Source organism: Aulonocara sp. 'chitande type north' Nkhata Bay, linkage group LG15 (genome assembly GCF_057382095.1).
Source record: "Aulonocara sp. 'chitande type north' Nkhata Bay isolate Kocher_YH1m ecotype deep benthic linkage group LG15, A_spYH_male_GT1.1, whole genome shotgun sequence".
NCBI classification, from domain to species: domain Eukaryota; kingdom Metazoa; phylum Chordata; class Actinopteri; order Cichliformes; family Cichlidae; genus Aulonocara; species Aulonocara sp. 'chitande type north' Nkhata Bay.
Window position 1 is genome coordinate 38640235 of NC_141358.1, and position 23661 is coordinate 38663895.

Below are 23661 nucleotides of genomic sequence, written 5' to 3' on the forward strand. Positions count from 1 at the left end.
CTGAGCACTTCCACATCTGGGACAGTGAAAGAGATATGTCCACGAGCTTTGGCTGGAATGTGTTGTTATCAATAGCAAAAGACAAGAGGCATGCAGGTTGAATTAAAAATACAAAAAAAAAAAAAAAGAGAAAAGTTTGGCTTTGCAATCTGTACTTGAAGAGTTAAAGAAAAAGCTAGAAAGGAAGAAACATGTTGTTGTCATTCCATGTTCAAGGAAAACAAAGCAAACTGTATATTTTATTCAAGGAAGAAGACATGTGGTGGTTTATGTAAGGACCACTGGCTGTGTTAACCTCAACACGGGCCTTCCCCGCAGACTGCAGCAGAGTACAAATGTACTCACCACCCCCCACCACCCCCAAACAAAGTCTCCGGGACCATAGGCAGCACATTCCAGTTCTGGCCACCTCCGGCCCCGAGGCCAATGCATTCAAACCCAGACATCTGTGTCACAGCCACCAGGGCTGGCTGCAGAGTTTCTACCACGCGTGCCTCCCTTTTGACACCGAGCCCATCTCCTCTTACACTGCACGGTGTACCCATCCTCCACCTGGATCCGTGTACATCACAGCAGACACGTGCAGGAGCCAAACAAACTCCCTAAATCATCACACACTGTTTTACAGCACCAGAACGCCAATGTGTTCTCCATTAGGGTCACAAATGCACCGGCACTCGTCCCCGTCCCAAAGCACATAAACACTCTCTGTGGGGGAAGGCAGCTGAATAAATGAAACCTTTGTCTTACAGTAATAACCCCCCTCAACGATCATATTTCAAAACAATAGCTGGAGGGTGGGGGCTGCAACAACAGATGAGTGTGCTCGCTGACAACTCACTGTGGCTCTTGTACCGATGCAAACGCTGGCTGCAGCCGGCCGCTTGTTTGAAAAGACAGGAGGGTGTAGTTCTGCCGCTGCGCCAGTTGGCGTCAGCAGATGCCCCCGATTAGCTGCGATTCAAAAGTTCAGCAGCTTCAGGAAGACAGCAGTTTAGCTATGACTTCATTATTATGGCACAAATCAGCTTGAAGTTTACGTTTAATCATGACGCAGCTGTAAAATTAATTTTAAAATAAAAAACAAAGAATGTTTTTGCTCCATCGGAGCTACAGGGGACCAATTCTCTTTTTATCTGTCTGAAAGGGGTCAAAAGTGCTGCGTGACCCAGCAAACAACCAAGCAGGCTCCACAACACTCTGCTCAACTAAACGATCACTCACTCTGAAAACAAAGAAACCAGTATTTTTGCAACAGGGCGTTCTCGGCAGCAGACCTGTGAGCCCCTCATGTTTACCCATCTGCTTAAATCAATCAGATCATATCCAGTTTTTCCACAGAAACAAGTACTAAAAACAGAAAAACAAAAAGAAGAGGAAACTTGGATTTCAGTCAATGCAATGTCTGCCGACATGAACAGATTTTTTTAGAAATATGTTATATTTAGATTTTCAGTTTCTGATCACATCAGCCTAATAAATAAATCAAATCCTCACATGTGAAGCTGAAGAAACAGTTTCAGATTATTTCCTGCCACACAAATAAAACTTTTTATTCACTAGCAAAACCGCAATTAGAAACTCGTTAGTCAAAATGTTCTATATTGAAATCAGTTATCAGGAAGGGCACAATTTACCTTCTAATGTGTGTGAAACGTGTGAGTCAACACAGCCTCAATGCTTTTCATGAAAATAACCTGAAACTGGAATATTAAAAAGGGGAGAAACAGGTTACACATCCCACAGGGAATTCTTGTGGTTTACTGCAGTTTATGTTTCCTGCAAGCACATATATTTGCATACTGAACTAAAATAATCCCCCAAAGACAACAATCTCGACAAACTACTTCTGTCCTCCATGGGCAGCAAAGCTTCAAACAACTGTGACAATTGCAGGATGCGACAAGTATGTTAATACGAGTCTGTGAACGTGGCACATATTTGGATGCTGTATTGTTGGGAGCATGTCTATATAAGGGGTGGTCCATATTGACACAATGGAGTCTAAACAAAATAAGAGAGACCACGGGGAAGTTTTATTTCTCCAGCACTAAATCCAAGTCACAAGTGGGCGTGTCTGCTGCCACCGAGCTTCCTCGTAAACAGGCCGGAGGAGTTGCCCCACTGCAACCTCATCTGTTGCGCAATATCGCTACACTGCTGCACAAGCAGCTCCTCGTCTAACATACGCGATGTGACTGGAAGGGAACCGGCCCGTCCTTCCACCACATGGACAGCTCCAGCAGACATCTTGGTAAACAAAACCGGATGACCGGGGAGCATGAGAAGCAGTCAAGTCCCTCGGGGCTTATAAAGCGAGGATAAAATCTGAATTCTTCAGACGGCAGATGAACTTCGTCCATCACTGTTAATTTAAGCAGTCCACAGAAGGCCTTTTTTTTTTTTTTTTTCATAGCACAGTCTTAGACATGATGTCCATACCTACCAACAAGCATGAAAACATATCAAGAGACCAGTCGCGTACATGTAGGCCACAATTCAACTAGACAAAAGCTGCTGGTTTAGGGGACAAGCTCACCAAAGCAACATCTGCAATCTGTTCCCCATCTACAACTAACTACTGCTAGTGAAGCTGACGTTTTGTGTTGCTGCAGGAGAAGGGGCAGGCGGTAAGAAGCAAACGGACCAGCAGAAAAAAAAAAAAAAAAAAAAAAAAAAATGTAACCAGCAACCCTGCTGGTTACATTTTTTTTTTTTTTTGTTAATGGCGACTGTACTCGACCTCGACAGCTCCTACAGAAATCCATCAAAACCCATATGCAAACAGTGAGAATGCAGCTCAAGGGTCCTCTGACCATAATTACCTAAACACAATGTGCTGCAAGATCAAATTACACTTTTTCAACGCCTGAGAGACTTGAGCTTCGCCACTTGTTTGTCTCAATCTGGATTAAGACCCCCGCTGGAATGTGCATACGTAATAGTTTTGTTCCTGAGGCTTTAATGGAAAAATCCCGGCACCTCAGCGTTAACGGGCCTCTGCATTCAGGGGAGCATTTATCACAGGATCAATGACTCAGCCTCATTTGGGTTTACTCTCTGAAGCAAAGGGTGTGGGTCAGACTAATGTCGTTAGGTAGTACAGTCTAATTACCCCTAATACACATGTCAGTGTCTTTATCAGTGGCACTTCAAGGGGACTTTTGGGAAACGCTGATGTTTAATGTTCTAAACATTGCATTTTAAAAGCAACCACAAGACAATCTGACTACTTAACACCAACTAAATCGCTGTGCTTTAAATAAATGATTAACACCAGCAAAGACAAAAATTAATCTCCTCCTCAAAAAACAGGATACTGGCTTTTAATTTGGTGACTTTGCAGATTTGGTCAGACAAAATAAAACAGCCATTTTTAGTGTTTTCTGACCAATAACTGCCAATGTCCATCGTCTACTGTAAATCATATATCAGTCTGACCTCATGGTGGTTCAGCTGGTAATTTAATGGTCAGTCAGTGGCTATAGGAGATACCCTGATATATAACTAAGTGTGAATGTCTTTAACTGTTCGAGCTCTAGGAGACACGATGTTGGAAAGGCCTGTGTGTGCTCAGCAAACCCTTTCTGGATAAAAACAGATCAAATGTCAGCAGCTTCCAAAGATAAAGTAGCCAGAATGAAAATGCTGCCACTAAAACAGTACAATCTTTGTGACAAGTGGTGTGTTATGCAAGCTTTAAGATCTTTCATGGATATGACTGCCATCCATCAAATTCTCCATGAATCTAAAAAAAAAAGGTGTCCCATATGAGATCAGTGCTCTGTGCACGTCCAGTCCTGTCCTGGCTCCCACACGGCTGTTGGGTAAACTTTAAATTTTTTAAAAATAACTGTACTTCCTTAACAGATAAGACACTGCAAATGTATTGGGATGGATCTGATGAGGATAAAACCCGCCCCCAGGCTTTCGGCAATTACAATCTGAAGTAAGTCCAAGAAATACAGCCCTACAGTAAAGTACACTTTTTTTTCCTTTCTAAATAACAAAGGTGCAATAAATGGTGACAGTTTATAAAAGTTATATTTCTCAGTTCTATTTTGAAGACAACTGCAGCTAAGTTGATGAAGAAGTTTACCATGACAGTGTTGTCCAATCAGCACATCAGAAGTGAAACTTCAGCATTCAAGAGTTAAACTTTAATCCTCTCCCCAACAATGACTGCTCGTTTCTGAGTCATAAACAGTGCTAACATATCTGATCTGGTTTAAATAAGTCCCCGCTGGCTGAGCCTTGGCTGGGCCTGAGGCCACCAATCAGGTGTTCTCTGACCAAATATAAATCTGTCTATTCTTTATTATCCATAATCATCGAGTTGATCTTTGTGGACAGAGGACTGTAAAAGGGTTGCTGCCTGTGGGTTACGTGGAACTAATCACAGCCTTATAATAAATCCATTCAACACAGACAACAGATTGCTTTCCTGCTATGTTTACAAAAGCAGAGTTCAAGTTGTAATCTTGTTAGGTTAAAAAAATAAATGTGCAGAGTTTTTTTACAAGGGAAGACTAAAGCAGAGCTGTGGGGGATCAACTACAGACCAGTGAGACTTTGAGTTTGTGAAATGATGTCCAGAAACAACTCTGCATCCTGTGGTTATACTTATTAGCAGTTAGAAAACTGAAAAAAATAACTAAATCACTGCATGGGAAACCTAAGACTGAATGTCTTAGATGACATGTATTAATAGACCTCTCTGCTGAATCACTTGTTATTAATCTCTGTCTCTCTTCCACAGCATGTCTTTATCCCGTCTTTCTTCTCTCACCCCAACTGCAGCAAATGGCCCCGCCCCTCCCTGAGCCTGGTTCTGCTGGAGGTTTCTTCCTGTTAAAAGGGAGTTTTTCCTTCCCACTGTCGCCAGAGTGCTTGCTCATAGGGTGGTAATATGATTGTTGGGTGTTTTTCTTTGTATGTATTATTGTAGGGTCTACATTAAAATATAAAGTGCTGTGAGGCAACGTTGTGATATGGCGCTATACAAATAAAATTGAACTGAATTGAATGTCAAAGAGAAAAAAGTTACACATGAATGCACATTTTTAGTACAATTATACAAATATGAAGTACAAACTCACTGCCACTGTTTTTATGGGTGAATATTAAAAATTATGTTCAGTTTACCAAACAGTCCAAATTTAAATCTGTATCCTGATGTAAAAAAAAAAAAAGAAAAAAAAGAAAAAAAGAAAAAGCTATAATGCGTGCCTTCGAGTGTTTTTCGAGTTTTGTGTTTTCAAAATTAAAATAACATTTGCGTGTTTTATTTTAGTCACAAGCAAAAATTTCTAATGCAGCATTTTTCCACACGTGTCCAAAAAGGCTTTCAGCAACCTGTGGTTTTAAAACTAATTTGGGTTGTAAAGCTACAAGCTCTGCATTGCTGATAGAGCAGCAGAAGATTTGGCACCAATACGTTTTGATCCCAAAAGCCAATCAGAAACTTGTCTAAAAATGAGAAGATGAGCGGGCACTGTGCTCAACTGAGGTTTTACATTTTTCCATAAACCCACTCATTTTGAGGAATGCTTTAAAGGGCCCTCAAAACTGTTTGTGTGCAATTCCCCTCTTCATTTCCAACAAGTCCGACCTTGCAGGAGAGCTGGCTCGGGACAAAGGGAGGTGGAATGAGGCGTCTCCTTCAGGATTACCTGGGGTTAGTTGAAAAGTTCTGAATAAAGCTGCTCTGTTACTCTCAGAGCCCATAGGCAAAGCCAAGCTGGATGAGGAACAAACAGAAGCACAGAGTCTTTTGCCAGCTGTGACGACGCACTGTTGCTCAACTGCTACTGTTGTCAAGTAAACAAGGACCCTTATTTAGGTCATATGGACGATCTCGTGCTTAATGCAGTATTACGGGGCGATCGTGGCTCAAAGAGTTGGCAGTTCGGCTTGTAACCGGAAGGTTGCCAGTTCGAGCCCCGGCTCGGATAGTCTCGGTCGTTGTGTCCTTGGGCAAGACACTTCACCTGCCGCATACTGGTGATGGCCAGAAGGGCCGATGGCGCGATATGGCAGCCTCGCTTCTGTCAGTCTGCCCCAGGGCAGCTGTGGCTACAACTGTAGCTGCCTCCACCAGTGTGTGAATGTGAGAGTGACTGAATAGTGGAATTGTAAAGCGCTTTGAGGGCCCCGAAAAGCAATCCATTATTATTATTATTATTATTATAATATCACACACAATGTCTTACTGTCACTTGGCAACAGAGGTTTAAAGTCACAAGCATTGATAAACTACTCCAAAAGTCCACCAACCCTTGATGATATGTGCAATTTTAGTCAATATCCCCAAGAATGACATTTTGAAACAAGAATCATTTAAAGCTCAATAATTGTAAACTCTACTTCTTATTTCATTCTGTCACATATATATCACAGGATAAATGTTAATATATGGCATTATTAAGTCATATTTATTTTCTTGCTTCTTCCCAAGACTCCCCAGAATTTTCTGCACGTCACTTCATGACATAACAAGTCAACCGCATGTTTAAGGACTTAAACGATAAATACACCTCAACTTCAAAGTTTGTTTGCCGGTATCTGTTGGCAGCTTCCATGAGAGCACATGGGAACAGAAACTGTTTATGGTAAATGCAAACCACGGATTCCCAAGTCAAAACAAGTGCCATTCATTTGTCTGCGTTATTGACAGGTACCTATGCAACGAAACAAATAGCTTATAAAAAAATAAATCATTAAGCACAGAAAATGAAGCCTAAACTCTAAATAAAGCAAGATTGTCAAATGCATTATACATACTAGCAAACACCAGGCTCGTGGCACTTTTTCAAATTCTTCATCCCGTATTTAGCCCCGAGTGAAACGGATTAAGTTAGCATCACATTAACAGGGAGGCGATGAAATGAACGTAATAGACATCCTGAAATCCAAGGATTGTTTTTTAAAAACATAGATATTAATAATCGCTGTGTGTGTGACAGTGTTCGTGCAAAGTAAGCATACAGATATATACGTACAATATGATGATTACAGCATTTGTTGATTGATTGATTTCATTAGCAACTCAAAGCAAATCCATAGTTATGCAATTTCATAAAATTCAGCTTGGGAGTTTTACTGTAATCTTTGAGAAAGAGCACATACCTGTGCTTCAGCTCTTGTCTTGGTGGTGGAACAATGGGAATAATGAAGAAAAAAAATAAATGAATTAAATTATCACCGGTAGTATGCAAGTAAAAGCATTTAGAGGACTTAAACATTTAATAAAAGAATAAAATAAATGGATCTGGCCACACGCAAGAAATGTATACACAAATGTCTAACATAACTTTTAAGATATTAAAATAATTTAATGTTACAATTTTTTTGTTTGAGTCAATCTGGACAGCTACCTTTGTGTAGCCGTTTTTGAATGAAAGATATCGCCTCTTCTTTTATTAGACCTGTCAAAGTAATTTTTGACTACTGTCATCTTGTAGTCTATGAAAGGTAACAAGAAAAATCGAGCTCTCCCTGAAGAGACATTTGTTGGAGCTGGAACAGGGGATTTAATACTTTTTTTTTTTCTTTTTTTTTTTTAAAACTAAAAAACAGTTCTCAAATTTACACATAATCCCATCCATTATGGGTTAATATAAATCAGCTGAAAGCCAAGGCATGTTAGTAACAAGCACAATGCCACAGCTCTGACATGGACTCTTTTTTTTTTTAAGGATGAGCTTTTAAAGGTTGAGAATTAAGCTTAAGCTTAAAAACACTTTTAAAAATCACCAACTTCTCATCTGATCATACCAATGACAGGCTTACAAAAACATTGGTCATGTTATTACATTTGGATCTGCAATACTCAGTACTAAACCTCTTCAGCACTTAGCTCCACACATCGCAGGGACAAGGGAAACCTGAGCCCCAGATCCTCGTGACTGGCAGACCACAGATACGCTGAGTGTCACAGAGATGTGAAACGCTGCCAGATCAGCTCTAGTGCTTCTTCCACTGCCATGCTTTCTGCGTGCTGTACACACTCACACCTGCTGAAATGTCCAGTTTGACCAGCCGTTTAAGTAATGAGTCCCAAAGTGATGTTTCTTTATTTCAATAAAGGAGAAAAGTCTAGACTTCTTTAATAATCTGGTAATCATTCGATACATTCAGTCTTTTCCTCTCAACGATAAAATCTGTACGACACATAAGGAGCCAATTATTCTTTGGTTTAATTCTGGCTGAAAAATTGCTGTTTAAATAATATAAGTATATATGGAAATAGATCCATAGATACATCTATCAGAAAAGGAAATAAAATCTTATCCAGAACAGGTCATCGTTTTCTACAATAAATTTAAAGTACAGCTGTAGTCACTTGTAAACTATATAAATCAGGGGTGGGGAACTCCAGGCCTCGAGGGCCGGTGTCCTGCAGGTTTTAGATCTCACCCTGGGTCAACACACCAGAATAAAATGATTAGTTCATTACCAGGCCTCTGGAGAAAGTCAAGCCATTTAAATCAGCTGTGTTGGATCAAGGACACATCTAGAACCAGCAGGACACCGGCCCTTGAGGCCTGGTGTTCCTCCACCCCTGACATAACAATCATCCTCCAATTGTTTCTGGAAATTTGTGACAGATGCTCACACTGAAATTAGTAAAATCAATTAATTACTTCAGGACTCCATAAATAGATTACAGGCTGCTGAAGATGGACATTTTCCTTTAGGGTGCACAAGGTGAAAGCGGTACAGGGTCCGGTTAAGCCAGCCAGCCAAGTCAAGGCCACACACAAGTTAAAACACCCGAGCTCATACCTATCGTTGATGGGCTTTGACCCTCGTAATCGGCTAGGCCGGAAAGCCTGGTAGAAAGCAGTGGACGGGTTCCTGCATTTTAATTAGGAAGGGAAAAAGAAAGTAGAAGCATGAGTGAAAAAACAGAAATGTGCATAGTGAGGAAGTAGAGCAAGAACTTGAACCACAATGAGGTAAAACTGAGGAGAGAAACATTTTGTCAGTCATCCGAGTGACTTCTTCAGTCTCAGCTGACTGCAGTTTCCAACTTAAAAACAGTAAATTTTCATAATGACCGAAACTAGAACCACTGATTAACAAAGGGCTGTGAGATCAGTTTCATGATCATTAATTTGCGAATTGCCATGACCATTGATTACCACGAGTACAATTCACAGAGAGTTGGGGAATGGCTGCAATCACATGATTGTAAGATGGTGAGAGATTAGGTTCCCTCCTCGATTCAGAGATGGTCTTTCCCTTTTTGGGTTTGAGCAGTGAGTCAAGGAGGCTAAAGGTAAGTCTGCAGGGTACTGAGGTGGAAAACAAGAATCATGTCATTTGTATGAACAGCCAACTTAAAGCTTTGACATGTCCACTCCAAACTTTGTGGCTCATTTCCCCAGACATGGATTAAGCATAGTCTTAGACTGAAACTTGTTTCCATTGGAGATCATTGAATGTTTTTGTAGTTGAGGACTTGCTTTAATCCATGTCTGAGAAACTGTCTTACTATAATCAGCACTATTTCTAAAAAAAAAAATTTTTTTAAAAATATCCTGGACAGACGAGACTACAAATTGGGAGAAAAATAATTATTATAAGGTTCGTGCTGGTTAATATGCCACGTCTGCATCTTCAATATAAAACTTTCTATGGAGCCTCCTCCTACAGTGTCTGCAGGGGTGGTCGACCAAAATCACAAACTACGCAGGTTAAATATATACAACACCCTGGAGGACCTAAAAACAAAATCCGGCGTGGCTTAGGAATTCAGTTCCAAAACTAGAAGAGTGGGGTTAACCATCCACTACTGTATACTGTACTAGTGACTGTCGAGCCTGATCTACCACTGAGTTTTCATATGCGAACCCTTGATAGATTTATATGTGCCACTCCCAGCCAACAGCAGCTCAGTAAACCCAAGTTTTCTGCATCTCTGCTTCGGTATTTAGACACTGTCAGTTTATAGAGCTCCCAAACAACAGACTTCATGACAGCAGCTGTCACATCAACTCTGACAGAGCCAAAATACCTGGTTTTATTGGGATGGGGAAAATTTTGCATGCAAAATGAGGTCATTGTATGAAAGAAGAGGGCCGCCAGGTATGAAGAGAAGATGAGTGAAGGGGAGTCATTCAAAAATCAAGGAAGTAGAGAAAGAGGGGAAAAATAAGGGGGGGGGGAAAGCAGTTATAAGGAAATATGGAACCACCGTGTCACCACACACCTCTCAGCATTACCCTGAGCAAAAGGTTGGTTTTTCATACCACACACTATATTACAGTGCACAGGACTATAGAGACTTTGTTTGCCTTTGCATTCACTCTGTTTTAGATCTCATTTCAAGGAAATAAACAGACTTTGTTTTCTTTTAAAGTGGGCAGAAGGCTAGCAAGCTCCTTTAGGTCCTCTCTCAATAAAGCAGGTCTACTTTAGACTACTTGGCACTCGCCTTTGTGGGAGGAAGAGCAAGTAAAAGTGAAAGAAAATGTACACCAGTTACAAGGCTCCGCACTGTCAGCAACTGGTAAGAGATGGTGTGTGAACATAGCACTTCTGTTCCCCCCTAAAAAAGGAACAATAGTAAAGAAGCGCAGGTGAGGTAGATATGGTAGTCAGGAGCCTCACCCACAGGGAGAAGGTAATCCAGCTCAGAGATGAGACACCAAAGCAACAGGTTGTCATAATTTAAGTTTGTGACAGTTTAAAAGGAGCCTTTATCACAAAATAGAGGAAGCACCAAGCCTGAACACCACCAATGGCAACATGTGTATATACTGGTATATGAATCCACTCTGTCAAACATTTTATTTGTTTCTCTGGGATTTCTCCCTGATGCCGAAAACTAAAATAACAATTATTGTTCTCCTCCTTTTATTAAACTCAATTTAATTTCACATTTCAGGTTTAGTTAGATGTTGTGACAGCCACGTTACACCCTTCACTGACGCCTCACAGTGAAGCAGAGCATATTAACAGCTTAAGAAACTGAAATATTGTAATTATTGGATAAGAATATAAAGCTGTCCATTTTTAAATTTGCCACAGTGCCTCCAGTAAAGTGTAAAATGTTTTTTTTATTGTTTTACAAAAAGAATTTGCCATTTTATTTATTAGACATGCAGGTTTAGGTAGGGGTGGGCCATATAAATGGTATACGGTAGAAACGATATGAATTTGGCCAGCGGTAGAGGTTTTGACTATACCGGGATAGCGCATAATGATGGTGTCATCAAGCTGCACCGGTTTTGGTCAAAAGCATTGCAGAGACTGCAAAAGGAGAAGTTTTGGACCCAGATTACTCTGCGAGGCTCCTGACTACGGCAGCCGTAATGCTCCAACAATCCAAAACCGCTTCAAGGTCAGTAAGCACAACCAGGATACATACATAAGGCGCACCGGATTATAAGGTTCACTCTCAATTTTTGAGAAAATTAAAGGATTTCAAGTGTGCCGTATTAGTGTGGAAAATACGTTATACAGAAGAAAAATTATATATTGCGATATATATCGTTACCGCACATGCTTCAAATTTTACCGCATTATGGATTTTAGGCTATATTGCCCAGCCCCAGTTGGAGGGATCGAATCATTACCTAGTTTTATATTTGTTGTTTCCTCTTAGTTTTGGTTTGCCGATGTCGCCATCATGAATGGTTCAGTTTTCTTTCAGTCAGTTGTGCACCTCAATTTTTGCAGCCCGCTGACTAATACGGAGTATGGTGTTGGTTCGGGGCAGAGGTGACATCACAGTTTGTGTGTGACAATCAAAAAACAACCAAAGCGGTGATGCAGTCCACTGTTAACATCACAGCACTGCTGCAGAAGAAACGAAGACTGCTCGCAGCTTCATTCTCTTAACCTTAAAGAATCTTCTTGTGCTTGAAGTCACAGTCACACATGCAGAATGGATACATGTTGCTGTTGCTGAGCTGCATTTGACAAGTAAACTGAAAGTTAATGTGAGGAACTGAAGCCGTTATTAGTCATGTAAATGACCAAGGTAACAGTGAATCGTTCTGGTGTATCAAAAAAGAGTTCTCTATGAATAAGTCACTTTCGGCTTTACGAAACATAGTTCACAATTCAATTTATCTTTTGGCAATTTGCAGAATAATCAAAAATTAATGACGTTTTTGTACTTGACTTCAGCAGTCCCAACCCCCGGGCCTCGGACCGGTACGTGAGTCGTTTGGTACCGGGCCGCGAGAGTTGAGGCTCAGGTGTGAAATGTATAGTTTTCAGGAGTTTTATCGGTTTTCAGCATTATTTTGTTATCGTTTTTATCGTTAACTTGGTTTTCCTGGGTCTTTTCACGTGTATTATGAATAAATCTTCTTTTTTTTGGTACCGGTACTAGTTTTATTTTGTTGTATTTATCCGCGACACCTTAAAGGCCGGTCCGTGAAAATATTGTCGGGCATAAAGCGGTCCGTGGTGCAAAAAAGGTTGGGGACCGCTGCTTTACTTCACCTGCTGCCACTTGCATTGCTGCTGAAGGTGAATATTAAAGAGCACTGAAAACAGCTTCTTGCCCATTTGCCCTTCAGCTGCTGGGGACTTTGGTTAGAAAACGCGAAAAGACTCTTGCGCAGCCTTAAGGCATCAATTTGGAAGTCACTTATCACAAGTGCACATGACTACACTTGATCTTATTCTGACTCTCTGTCAATCAGAGTTACAGTTTACTCATTGTTCCTGCATTACCTGTTGTGAAAAGCCATAGAGTGCCTCCAGCTCGAGCAACTGCTTGCGTGACTCCTCAAAGAGTATAACAGGCCCTGAGATTTAAGGAGAGGTAATTTATGATCCATGCTGTCAAAGTACAGGTTGTCCTGGATTTATTTACCTGACTCAAAACAGTGAACAAAAATGACAAACTTAATCAGGTCACAGAAACACCAACTGACTGCTGCCAGTCGGGGAAAAAAAAACAAAAAAAAAAAAAACAAAAAACATACACTTCACCTTTCCTTATTAACTTGTACATTTTACATAAACCTAGGCAAGCAGAAAAGAAAGAATGATGTATCCATTTTATAATACAATAAAAATGTAATTACTTTAGGTTTTTCTCACAACTTTTTGGAGCAGATACACCTTATGTCCCATTGTACACTCAGGTACACTGAACAAAAGCACCATCAACTGTCTACTGCAATAAAGAAAATAGAAAATACTCTACAAAAAGATTACCAAAAAAAAAAAAAGATGCCTCCTGTTGGCTGTGCAGTCTGACATAAAGTCGCCATACTGTCACATCTGAGAGGCTGTTCCCTGGTCTCATGATGTATGCTTGACGAGGGATTTAACAGCCGGTGCTTTTGTCAATAAAGGAGGGTCGCTGTCACAGCCATTTATCACATGTGGAAAAAAGGACCTGCCAAATCAAACACGCAAGAACCATTTGGAGCAGTAACCACCATTTATGACTTTAGATACTTTGGTAATGATAACATTCTGAGAACAGTTTACATTACGTGTTCTGTTAACTTCAGTGACATAATCTCTGGTGTGACAGGAAAACATGAATGCCTCGCAATTTTTTATTTTAATAATGCATTTTTTTCTTAAATAACTTTAAAAAAAAATAAATACAAATTTAGGGACAAAACCAGACTCTATAAACCTAACTTGGGATTGCAACCCGGTTTTGAAATGCTACTTATTTTTCTTTGAGCCCACCTCTGGAGCGCCATCTCCCCATTTATGGTCACCAAAAACTACATTTGTGTGGGTGTGACCTGATGGTGGGCCAAATATACTGGAAAGTGGACGGCGGACCGAGCAGTTGTATGAATTTTTCCTCGTAACACGGTGAGCGCAAACGGCTCATCGGCCAACGGGGATGTAACCCTTTTCATGGGGTCGAGCCCGCGTCCGTAGCCGACAAAATCCCAGCAGTGACGGCACGACCCCGCCCACTCTCTTATGGGAGGCTACAGAAAGCAGGAAATAAAAGAGGTTTGTTGGGGCATCTGTGGCTCAACTTAGAAAAACCTCAATGAACAACATCACAGTTCAGGTTTTAGCAATGTTAAAACAGGCAGCAAAACACTTCAGCAAAGCAAACATGTAAAAGTCAGAGAAAACCTAGTGAAAATATGTCACGCTGATATGAGCATTCTCGTAAGCACTGGGTGTTAATTTCTGCTCGAGTTACACATAATTGTTACCATGAGCACCGATGAGTCAGTCTAATTCACAATCTGCGGTGGCTTATTCAGTTGGGTGGCAACCGATAGCTTCAGCCTGGAGCTACAAAGCCACCATTTCTGCTCAATTTCACTTTGCTGCGTTCGTGTTCACTGACTTTGCCGGTTAAATAAAGTGTAGAATCGGTTCCTGAAGCATGACACTGGCCTACTGAACTCTGCCACACTGGCCGTCAGCTCTGTTTCTGTCTTGACTCGTCAGCTGTTCTGTACCAACAGTGGCCTGTCACTCACACGTAACTCTGAGGTCAAGCAGGAAAGCAGGGCGACTCAGGGAGCACTGTTATCTGACAAGTGCTCCCTGAGTTTAGTTTAGTGACTATAAAAGCTGGGTTGGGAGCAGTTGATTCCCTTTATTGTTTCCGAAAATAAATAAAATAACTCACACGTAGCAACTTCCAATGCAAGTGCAGCTGCTTTGATTTAAGGCCTGTTCTTCAAGACCCTCCCAGCTGTCTGTGCATTCATACCCTCATGCAGATGAAGCAGTAGCAGATTCCTGTGACAAATCACAGCCAACTCCTTTAAAATACCACACACTGGGTGTGTCTCGTGGGCATTTCACTTACTGCCCTGAGGTAAACTCAACCTGATATAGATCTTTATCTCCTACAGGGAGGGTACAATGCAAAGGTTCATTTTACTTCTTTGCAATGATGTCAAATATAGTGCAAAGTTATCATGTTTGTTAGTGAAAAGTCAGTTACATTAAAATGCACTTTTGCAATTCACAATGCCTGGAAAGCTGGATGAAAAAAAAAAAAGACTTAATTGTTGCAGACTGCACTGCAACACAGAGAGCTTTCAGATCACCCCTGCCACTGTGCCAATGCTCATTATAAGCTACTTTTTCAGACTGCATACAGCAGGATCTATCAAACAACTACCCTTCAGTGCTTCTCGTGGTCTCTCGCAGCAACTAGTTCAGCGATAAAATCCCAACGCACTACCCTTCTTGGCCTTAACTGCTGCCTTGCTTCATGTGGTACACTCCACTGACAACATGGGAAGTGGTAGCTGAATATTTTCCATTGTTTGGTACTGAGTTTTTTTGGCTAACCTCGCTCTGAGCTAGAGCAAGGGGGGTGGCAAAGTGATGAATTGGATGAGTGGTGCACAGAAAACAACAGTGCTTTTTTAAGGATGATTAGCCCTTAAGTGCAGAAACTATAAATATGGATTCTTGAAGCGCAGCGCTGTGTCAGCTGTGTTCATGTTTCACAGCTCTGCAGCAGCTGATAAGAATGTGGGTGAAATATTTTAACATGTTAAACATAGAGGCTGACTCAGACGTAAAGTAGAAAGGCACGACGGTGTGAAAGCTCAGAAGGAACCAGTCATCCCATCTCACCACGGTGATGTCTGAGAGGTCAACTTGTCTCACACTGATTAATGTTTTTCAAAAAAAGAAAGAAAAACAACAAAGTATTAGTGCTCGCAATTAAAGAGTATAAAAGGGGGGGGGGAAACAACATGGGCGTGATTAGTGCTTCTACAAATTTCTGCATTTTCCCCCCTGAAGAAATCAAGTCTGATTCATAAGGGGATGACACAACAGGTTCAACAAAGCGTTATGAAAAGAATAAATATTTCATTGAGCTACACCCGCAGATACTTGAAGATAATTAGAGGAAGTTATTTGTTAGAAGCTGGGATATAAATCTGCAAAGGCTCCCTAAGTAAAGACAACAAGTTTAGGCACTTATGACAAATCCATCCTGATGCAGTGATAAGCCAAGGTGCCATCTGTTCAGATGTTGGTTTGAATGAGCGACTGTATGGTTATCAGACTACCCAGCCACAATGACTCACGTCCGTTTCCTTGCAGAAGTCTGCTCATTGTAAGACATCAGAGAAGGTGTTTCGGTGTTGGGGGCAAACTTAAACTGCGGCATAGTGCAGACAAGAGGAGACACTCGAGACAAACTCAACTTCAGAAAAGGAAAAGGGGGAAGACGGCAGAGGAAGCGGGCCACTGAATATGAAAGTGTACATCAAAGTATGAAAGGAAACGGAAGTTCTTACAGAATTTGCACATTTCTCAGTTGATGACAGAAATGGATGCAAGATTCATCTTGCAAAAGAAATATGATCTCGGCTGACCTTTCGAGCAGGTTGTGCTCGTCTTCCTTACTTGTAGAGAACTTGTGACTAAATCATTCAAAACTGACTGCAGTGCTGCACCCACATAACCAGATTAAACTGTGTTTTTGAGGGGGAAAAAATGCAAAAAAAAAATAAAGGAAGCCACTGTAACGCGTTTTATTTTCTTTGCCAAAATTGTCCAGGTCAAATGAGGTGCAGATTTTAAACTGATTTGTCTAACTGCATAGCTACACACTCGAAATACCTCAATGGGAAGAAGACGGACTTAAGGAGAGGGAAAAAAAACTGGCAGTGATTGGTTACTGAAAAGGACAATCACAGAGGCAGCCAAACATGAGCACCGTCCTAAAGTCTCAACTTCACTCTTTCAGTCAGTCCCACGCTGCCATACTGCAACATACACAGAGGAGGACCAGAAAGCAGTGAAGAGTCACAGGCACCAGTGAGCCAGACTAAACCCACTGAAAGCAGGAGAGAGCTCTGAGAGGATGGATGACTCAAATGCAGCTGCCTGCCATGCTTTCCACACATCCTCATTACTCACTATGTAGACATCTTGGGCTCTGCGGGGCCCGAGGCTCTAAAACCTCGTTGTTCAGCCATTGCTTCTCTCTAAGAAGACTGAATGGCTCGACACACAGCTCCGCATTTTCTAAAGCAACTGGTTGTTGCTGAGCAGAAGACTTTTATATCCCACAGACTTGCAGCCGACTGGCTTCTATTCGTGAACAGCTCTGATCTGCGGTCAGCCTTGAAAGCCTTGAACCACAAAAAGACATTATCCCAGAACTGCTGAATCACCTCTCCACTGCATTAACCCCAAATTATTTGAATGTTCTCGTTCTTCCTGCCCTTCCCCATTACAAGCTCCTTCTCCTTCTGCCCTCTTTTGATTTCTCATTTTAAGCATTTTTTTTTTTTTAGAATTAATCAAAAGGAGAATAAGAAAGTGAAACTTGGTTGTGTGACCAGTTCTGCCCAGTTGCCCTAAAATCGTAGCATCTGACACTTGCAAAGAAACAGTCCACGAATAAACTTTGACAAGCTTTTCTCTCTTTCACTTCCTCTATTTTGTATCAGAATATCTTACTTTACCGTAACCCAACAGATGGAGATAACAAAGTCGGACATAAGTGAGGTGACTTCTGAGGAAGAAGACACTGAAGCGCCACAGTCGTCAAAAAGAGTACCGTTTTAAACATGCAAAAGTGCCCTAATGGTCACCGAGTTGCATGCAATTTTGGTCTGAACAGGCCAGTGAAAGTGGAAAAAGGATTTTCTTGGCCCTTAGCCTAAACTCACTTCCTAAAACTGAAAGCACTAGCAGTCGCAAAGAGAAAAAACAAAACTACATTTAGACTTTAAATAAAGAAACCTCAAGAAAACAAACCATGATACAGTTTCCTGGTAATCACAGATACCGCTGGTAAGCATTTTATCATCTGCTACATAACAATTGTACACGTGACAAGCTTTTCACTGACGGAGTTTGATCGGCACATCAAATGCTGTTGCACTAATAAGTTGACTGGTGAAAAGTCCACATGGTATCCACCTGCACCGATGTGCAAATAGCACGTGTAATATCAGGTAAATTCACAGCCAGCAACAGGTCAGCCAACCTTCTGCATGCATTACTAAGCAGAGATGCAACGATCCAGCATTTTCCAATCCAATCGAATACCTTGGGTGTGGGCATCTACAGCTACCAATCCGATACCAGTTTTAAATTAATAAGCTGTAATCCTAACTGTGAGGATTGTGTGAATTAAATGAAAATTGTTTTAAAATGAAAAGGCGCTATTAATCGAATTTATTTACTTTTCCTTCTCATAGGCTTTTTGCATGGGGAGCTGCCAAACAGCTGGAGTAAAGTGTCATATAATCGAATTGGGGAGAATTCGTTATGTTACTAAAAACTTCCCAACAACTGTTAAACCAAATATAATATATAAACCAAATAACAAGCGTCGAGAGAAAGCATCGCTGTGGTGAAGTCTTTCTGATCATGTCGATTCATGTTCAGCGTTTGTAGCTAAGAAAACACTTTTGCAAACACACAAACAGAATGTGTGAGTGTTGCAGCTGTGAAATATCTCCAACCTGCAGCCACATCGCTAAGCTTAGTTTTGCTGCTAGCAGCTAAGCTATCGCACAGTCAACACACGACACTACAGGACTGAATGGATCAAACCATGGATCAGTTCATTGTTGCCAACATTCAATCCAGCTTTTTTGCTTTTTCAGTATCAGGCTGCACCAGTGTACGTCTTCCACATGTAGTTTTTCCTTCGTTTGTGGGTTTGCTTCTTCTTACAGCATGATAAGGCTAGACTTTAAAACGTGTAGCCATATGCTGTCCCTCACTGCCTCTGTACATCCGCTGTCAACAGTTTCCAAATAAAAAACAAATAACACTGCGTTTTCAGAATTTAGGTATCGATTGGTACAGCAGAAGTATTGCTTCTGGTGACATCGCTAACATGGACTGGAATATTACACATCAGTCACATGTAGGAAGTACAAACTGGCAACGAGGACCTGTCAACAGCTAGTCCCTCACCTGGGAGGCCACCCTTTGAAAAGAGCTGAAGCATAACTATCATACTGTAACCACTCAGTCGAACCTGTTTTATACTCAGATTTGAAAAAACACCATCGGTTTACAGACATTGTCCTCATTCCTGGAACGTACTCAGGTTGATTTAATTGCTTTGCTTCCAGCACAAACTGAGTTAGCTACAGTGGCCCGCCAGGCTCTTGGCTGTTTACTTGCCTTGGCAGACCCGTCCTATTTGGAAGTGATCCCCTGACCACATCTTGCTGCGATAACAGGGTGGGTCCTGCTATGCTAACTTTTTCCGCCACTTTACCTCACACCACTGACCTCTGTGAGTCTTTATTTATAAAAATAAAATAAAATAAAAAAACCTAAGAAAAAAATCTTAAAATCAATTTACTGTGCCATCACATGAAGAGGGCCATTTTTGGCCAAGTTAGTGAAACCAGTAATCAGCACTGTAAGGGTAGTTTGAGGAGGCACGATTAAAAGCCAGATTTGGTCGGTTATTAAGCATGTAAAAAATGCTGGTGATTGCTCAACCCCTAAACTTCCAGCACAAATTTAAAGCAGAGGGAAGCCCAAGTATGACCTGAGGCTTCTGATGAAAGAACAGCACTGTTATTTAATTAAACCAGAAAAGACAGTTATGGCAAACAAAAAAAACTGCATCAGCAGTTTAGAAACAGACAGAGTGTGTTACCAGCTCCGTTTCAAGAAACAGAGCCGGCACGCTAGACGGAGACAGACAGGAGGGCAAGCTGAGAGGTCTCGCCCAAAAACGGAGCTGTTGCAGACCCGCTTGCTCAGTCTCCAGCCCGGGGCATCCCACAATCACAGCCATTCAGCAGTCCTGGAATATGTCCCCTGGAAGTTCAGGCAGGTCAGCTATCTGTGGAAAATAGCTGCTGCCTTGTCTCCAGGCACTATAGAAACCAAACCAACCAACACACACACACACAGACACCATCCCCAAACCTGCCTGTTCATCCCACACTGTTCTCAATCTTTTCCAACTACAAGTCAAAGGGGGTAAGGCACTACAACACATGCACATTCAGACTATCAAAACTGAAAGTAGACATGCTTTCTTAAGGAAAAATATTACCAAAAGTTACCAATAGGGCTGCCACGATTAGTCGACTAGTCACGATTACGTCGACTATCAAAATCGTCCACGACTGATTTAATAGTCGACGCGTCGTTTGAAGCTTTGTAAGATCCCAAAAGACGCAGGAATAAGTTGTAGGATTTAGGAGTGTAATAACGGACTGAAACAGAAGATGGCAGCACTGCATGTACAAGGATGCCAGCTGCCGTTAAACCCCGAAGAAGAAGAAGCTGTGTCCCAGAATTCATAGCGCAGCCCAGCTCAGTTTCCAACAATGGCGACAGCTAGTTAGTTTTAATGTTACTCTTATTATTCTTTCTGGATCACAAAATAAATGTTTAACATATTTTCAGGCGAGAATGTAGCTGTGGAAACCTCAAATATCTGCTCAGTTTATCAGGACACCACATATTTTCAAAAGCGCTCCGACGTTTTCGGAGAAGTCTGTTACCCACTAGCTCGATAGCTAGCCGGGGGCAAGGCTTACCGGCAAATCGTTTTCAAACCCACTGCCGTCTTTCGCTACTCAGGTTAATATATATATAAGTCACTTAGATAACTTCAAAATGTTATTGTTTGGCTTTTTTAGTATTTTATTTGTTCCTGAGAAAATCCTGAGATTAAAGTTATAGTTTTTACACAGCTGAATAAACAACTGATTATCAGAAGTGTGAGATGCTCAAGAATATACTCCGGTGTCCTGTTATATTTTAGATAGCAAGGAGTTTATTAAAATTCACCGAAACAATCTGCAAATTTCATTAAAATTTAATAAACGATCATCTTGTCTTTATTTTTAGTTAGCACAGACCTTAAACACTTAAAGCTGTCAGCTAATGATAGTTATATAAGAGCAGATGCATGCTGGTGCAATAAGCTGTAGTTTTACGTCCAGTGGATGATGATCTGATTAGTCGACTAATCGCAAAAATAATCGGTGACTAGTCGACTATCAAAAATAATCGTTTGTGGCAGCCCTAGTTACCAATATATATTATAGGCATGGAAGAGAGAAACTGTGGAAAAGGTGGCTTAAGTATTCTTCTTTAGATGAGATCCAAAACAACTCATTTGTGACAAAATAGTCAGCTGAGAACCATTACAGGCTAACCGTTGAGCTACTCGCTAAGCTCTTACTCAGCTTTAAGTCAATCCACTGTTAACAGATTCTTGCTGGCAGCTGCTTTAAAGAATGCCATCTGCATTAAATGTTGCCCCCCTTCCAGTAAAATGACTCTCCACTAACTGAGTATCACTCTTCCCCTAAAATGCTGCAGGAGTGTAACTCCTCTGGAGGCAGATCAATCACAGTTTCCCCTAAAACTGAACTCACTGTGCGTCTGACCTTTCACAAAGCTTTGTGTGACATTCAATGTGAATGAGGAGAAATTCACAGCGTAATATTTGAGTTTCCGCAACTTTACTGTGCTGACATTAGTGGACTGTCAGGGAAGTTGAGAAAGTCTGGCAGCTGTCTTGCCCTCTTTTGGTTGGCACATGTAGATCAGCTTGCTTTGCAGATAAGAGCAGCAGTCTTTTAATCTGGTGGAAACCTAAAGTTTATAAACCAAAGCGTGTGATTATATGGTAGCTGTTTCAAACATGCAGAATGACCGGAAATTTCCCTTCACTTGGGTTACTGCCGTTCATATTCTTCGCATACAACTCAGTGTGGAGCTCTCAAATATGAAGGTGCTTATATGCACAAAGGTGAGGAAAGGTAAACAAGCCATTTCCACATGTAAACCTCTGACAACGTCATGACAATCAGTTTACGGCACTGCCCTCTCTGTCACCACATGATGGCAGATTCTGCAGATCGGATGGGTCCTCACTACAGAAACGCTCTTTCATGTTGTTGGTGAGAGTAGGTGTCTGAGCAAAACATGTCAGACACATGACACTGCTTCTCTTCCCTTTTAAAAACAAAACAAAAAAAACATGGACTTTGTACTGTTGGTCTGTTGAGGTAAAGACTGATTCGGACGTGGGCTTTCTCACCACCAATCTGCTTCTGTAAAGGTCTCAAAGCCATATAATCTACATGATCACCACCCATACAAGATAATCACTTGCAACAATATACAGAAGCTGTAATTAATCTTTCATTTTCACCATTTTGGAAGCTTCATCTCAGCCAAACCTACACTTTAGCACAGAAAATGAGTCAAAACAGTATTTCAAAAAGACAAACAGAAAACAAACGGGACCTGCCTGAACTTCCTCAAGAAAAATGGCAACGGTATCGGGCAGGGAAAGGTGGACGCTGTGCGGGAGCAGCTGAGAAAAGTCAGATGTAAGGAAAAAGGCTCTAGTAAGAAGTGGAGGGCATGGGGCAAAGTACCGGGATATAAATAAACCAGGAGTAGTATTTTTTAGTAATAACACGTGAAAACAGAAGGCATTTTTAAAGCATAATCACATGACCTACAGGTACATAATCAATCTGATTTATGTTCAGTTCCTGAAAATGAAACAACAAAATGGCAAACAGTCTCAGAATTAGCTGCAGACTGCATTTTATCCTGTTGCATAATTAAGCCTCCACTGCTGGGCCGCTTGAAACAATGTCATCAATTACACATTATTAATTAACATTCCTAACTGAGGCGTTACAACAGTTAGGAATGGGAGAGTTGAGAGCCAACTGCTCCAACTGATGGAAATCGATTTGTCCCGGGGCAGCTTCATCACTTTATTTGGCGAAGACCGCCGAGCATAGACACTAACCATTCCAAGCTGGAGGAAAATCATTGTCATCTCACAACTCCACCCCCACAATGCTTTGTTCCACTTTTTGTGATGCACTCTAATTCAAAACAGAACAATGAAACTTGGAACAGATTCCTAAGCGAGACAGCGATCGTTCACCCAACGGGAAGAGGACAAGCTGGGTGTGTTTCATTAAAAACTTTTCCTTTTTTACAATCCGTTTCTATCTGAGACTTACAAGAGTTATGAGTTACAAGTTAACATGACACTTTAAGAGATGTGCATAAAAATGATGCCACCGGCAGCCCAACTCGTTTTTCCCCACAACCTCTCCTCACAAAGGTTTTGAGGTCATTGAAAAATGAGCACGTGAAACAGATAAAATGTTATATTTGTTTCATAAATAGCAACATGCACTTGCAGCCACGAGCAGCAACAAAGGAGGAAAAGTGAAAAACTGAAGTACTGACATATGAACTTTAACCAAAAGGTCAACATCTACTCTGTATGCTTGTAACAGGGCACAGCATCTCTTACAGTTTCAGGTCAGACCTCGGGGCAGGGAAAAAAAAAAAAAAAAAAAAATTTTAAATAAAAAAAAAAAAAAAAAAAAAAAGGCTTTTAAACAACATTTCTAAGCATCAGAAAGCGTCACCCCATGTAGCCGAATGAGCTCAACTAGTTTTTCATCAGTTGAATATGCCCCATGTCATGTGCAGGACCAAGAATCTTTGAACTGGAATTTTAACTAAACCTATTGAGCCTGGGTTTAGAGGGGCGGCATTTGATATTAGATCAATGTAACACTATCCATGTTGCTGTAATGCTAATTGTGATGGACCTATGTCAGCACACAGTACTGCTACAATGTTAGAGCAGAGCGAGTGCACACAAAGACAATATATCAGAATATCATGAGTCAACACTGAATGAAGTTGATGTTTCAACATTGACGACTCAGAACAGAC

At 41.1% G+C, this 23661-nt stretch overlaps 1 protein-coding gene across 3 annotated transcripts in view; it reads right to left on the bottom strand.

Moving 5' to 3' along the window:
• tsc22d2 (TSC22 domain family 2) overlaps nt 1–23661 on the bottom strand; it is a 30871-nt gene that overhangs the window by 3532 nt on the left and 3678 nt on the right. Inside the window, exons 2-3 of one of the 3 annotated variants that reach the window (XM_086263292.1) lie at nt 8788–8859; nt 7129–7146 (exon numbers count right to left, since the gene is read on the bottom strand). The exons of 1 other annotated variant lie outside the window; for it this stretch is intronic. In XM_086263292.1, the coding sequence (XP_086119418.1) occupies nt 7129–7146; nt 8788–8859 (90 nt within the window). The remainder of the gene's footprint in view (nt 1–7128; nt 7147–8787; nt 8860–23661) is intronic. One more of the 3 variants, XM_086263293.1, reaches the window with a different exon arrangement.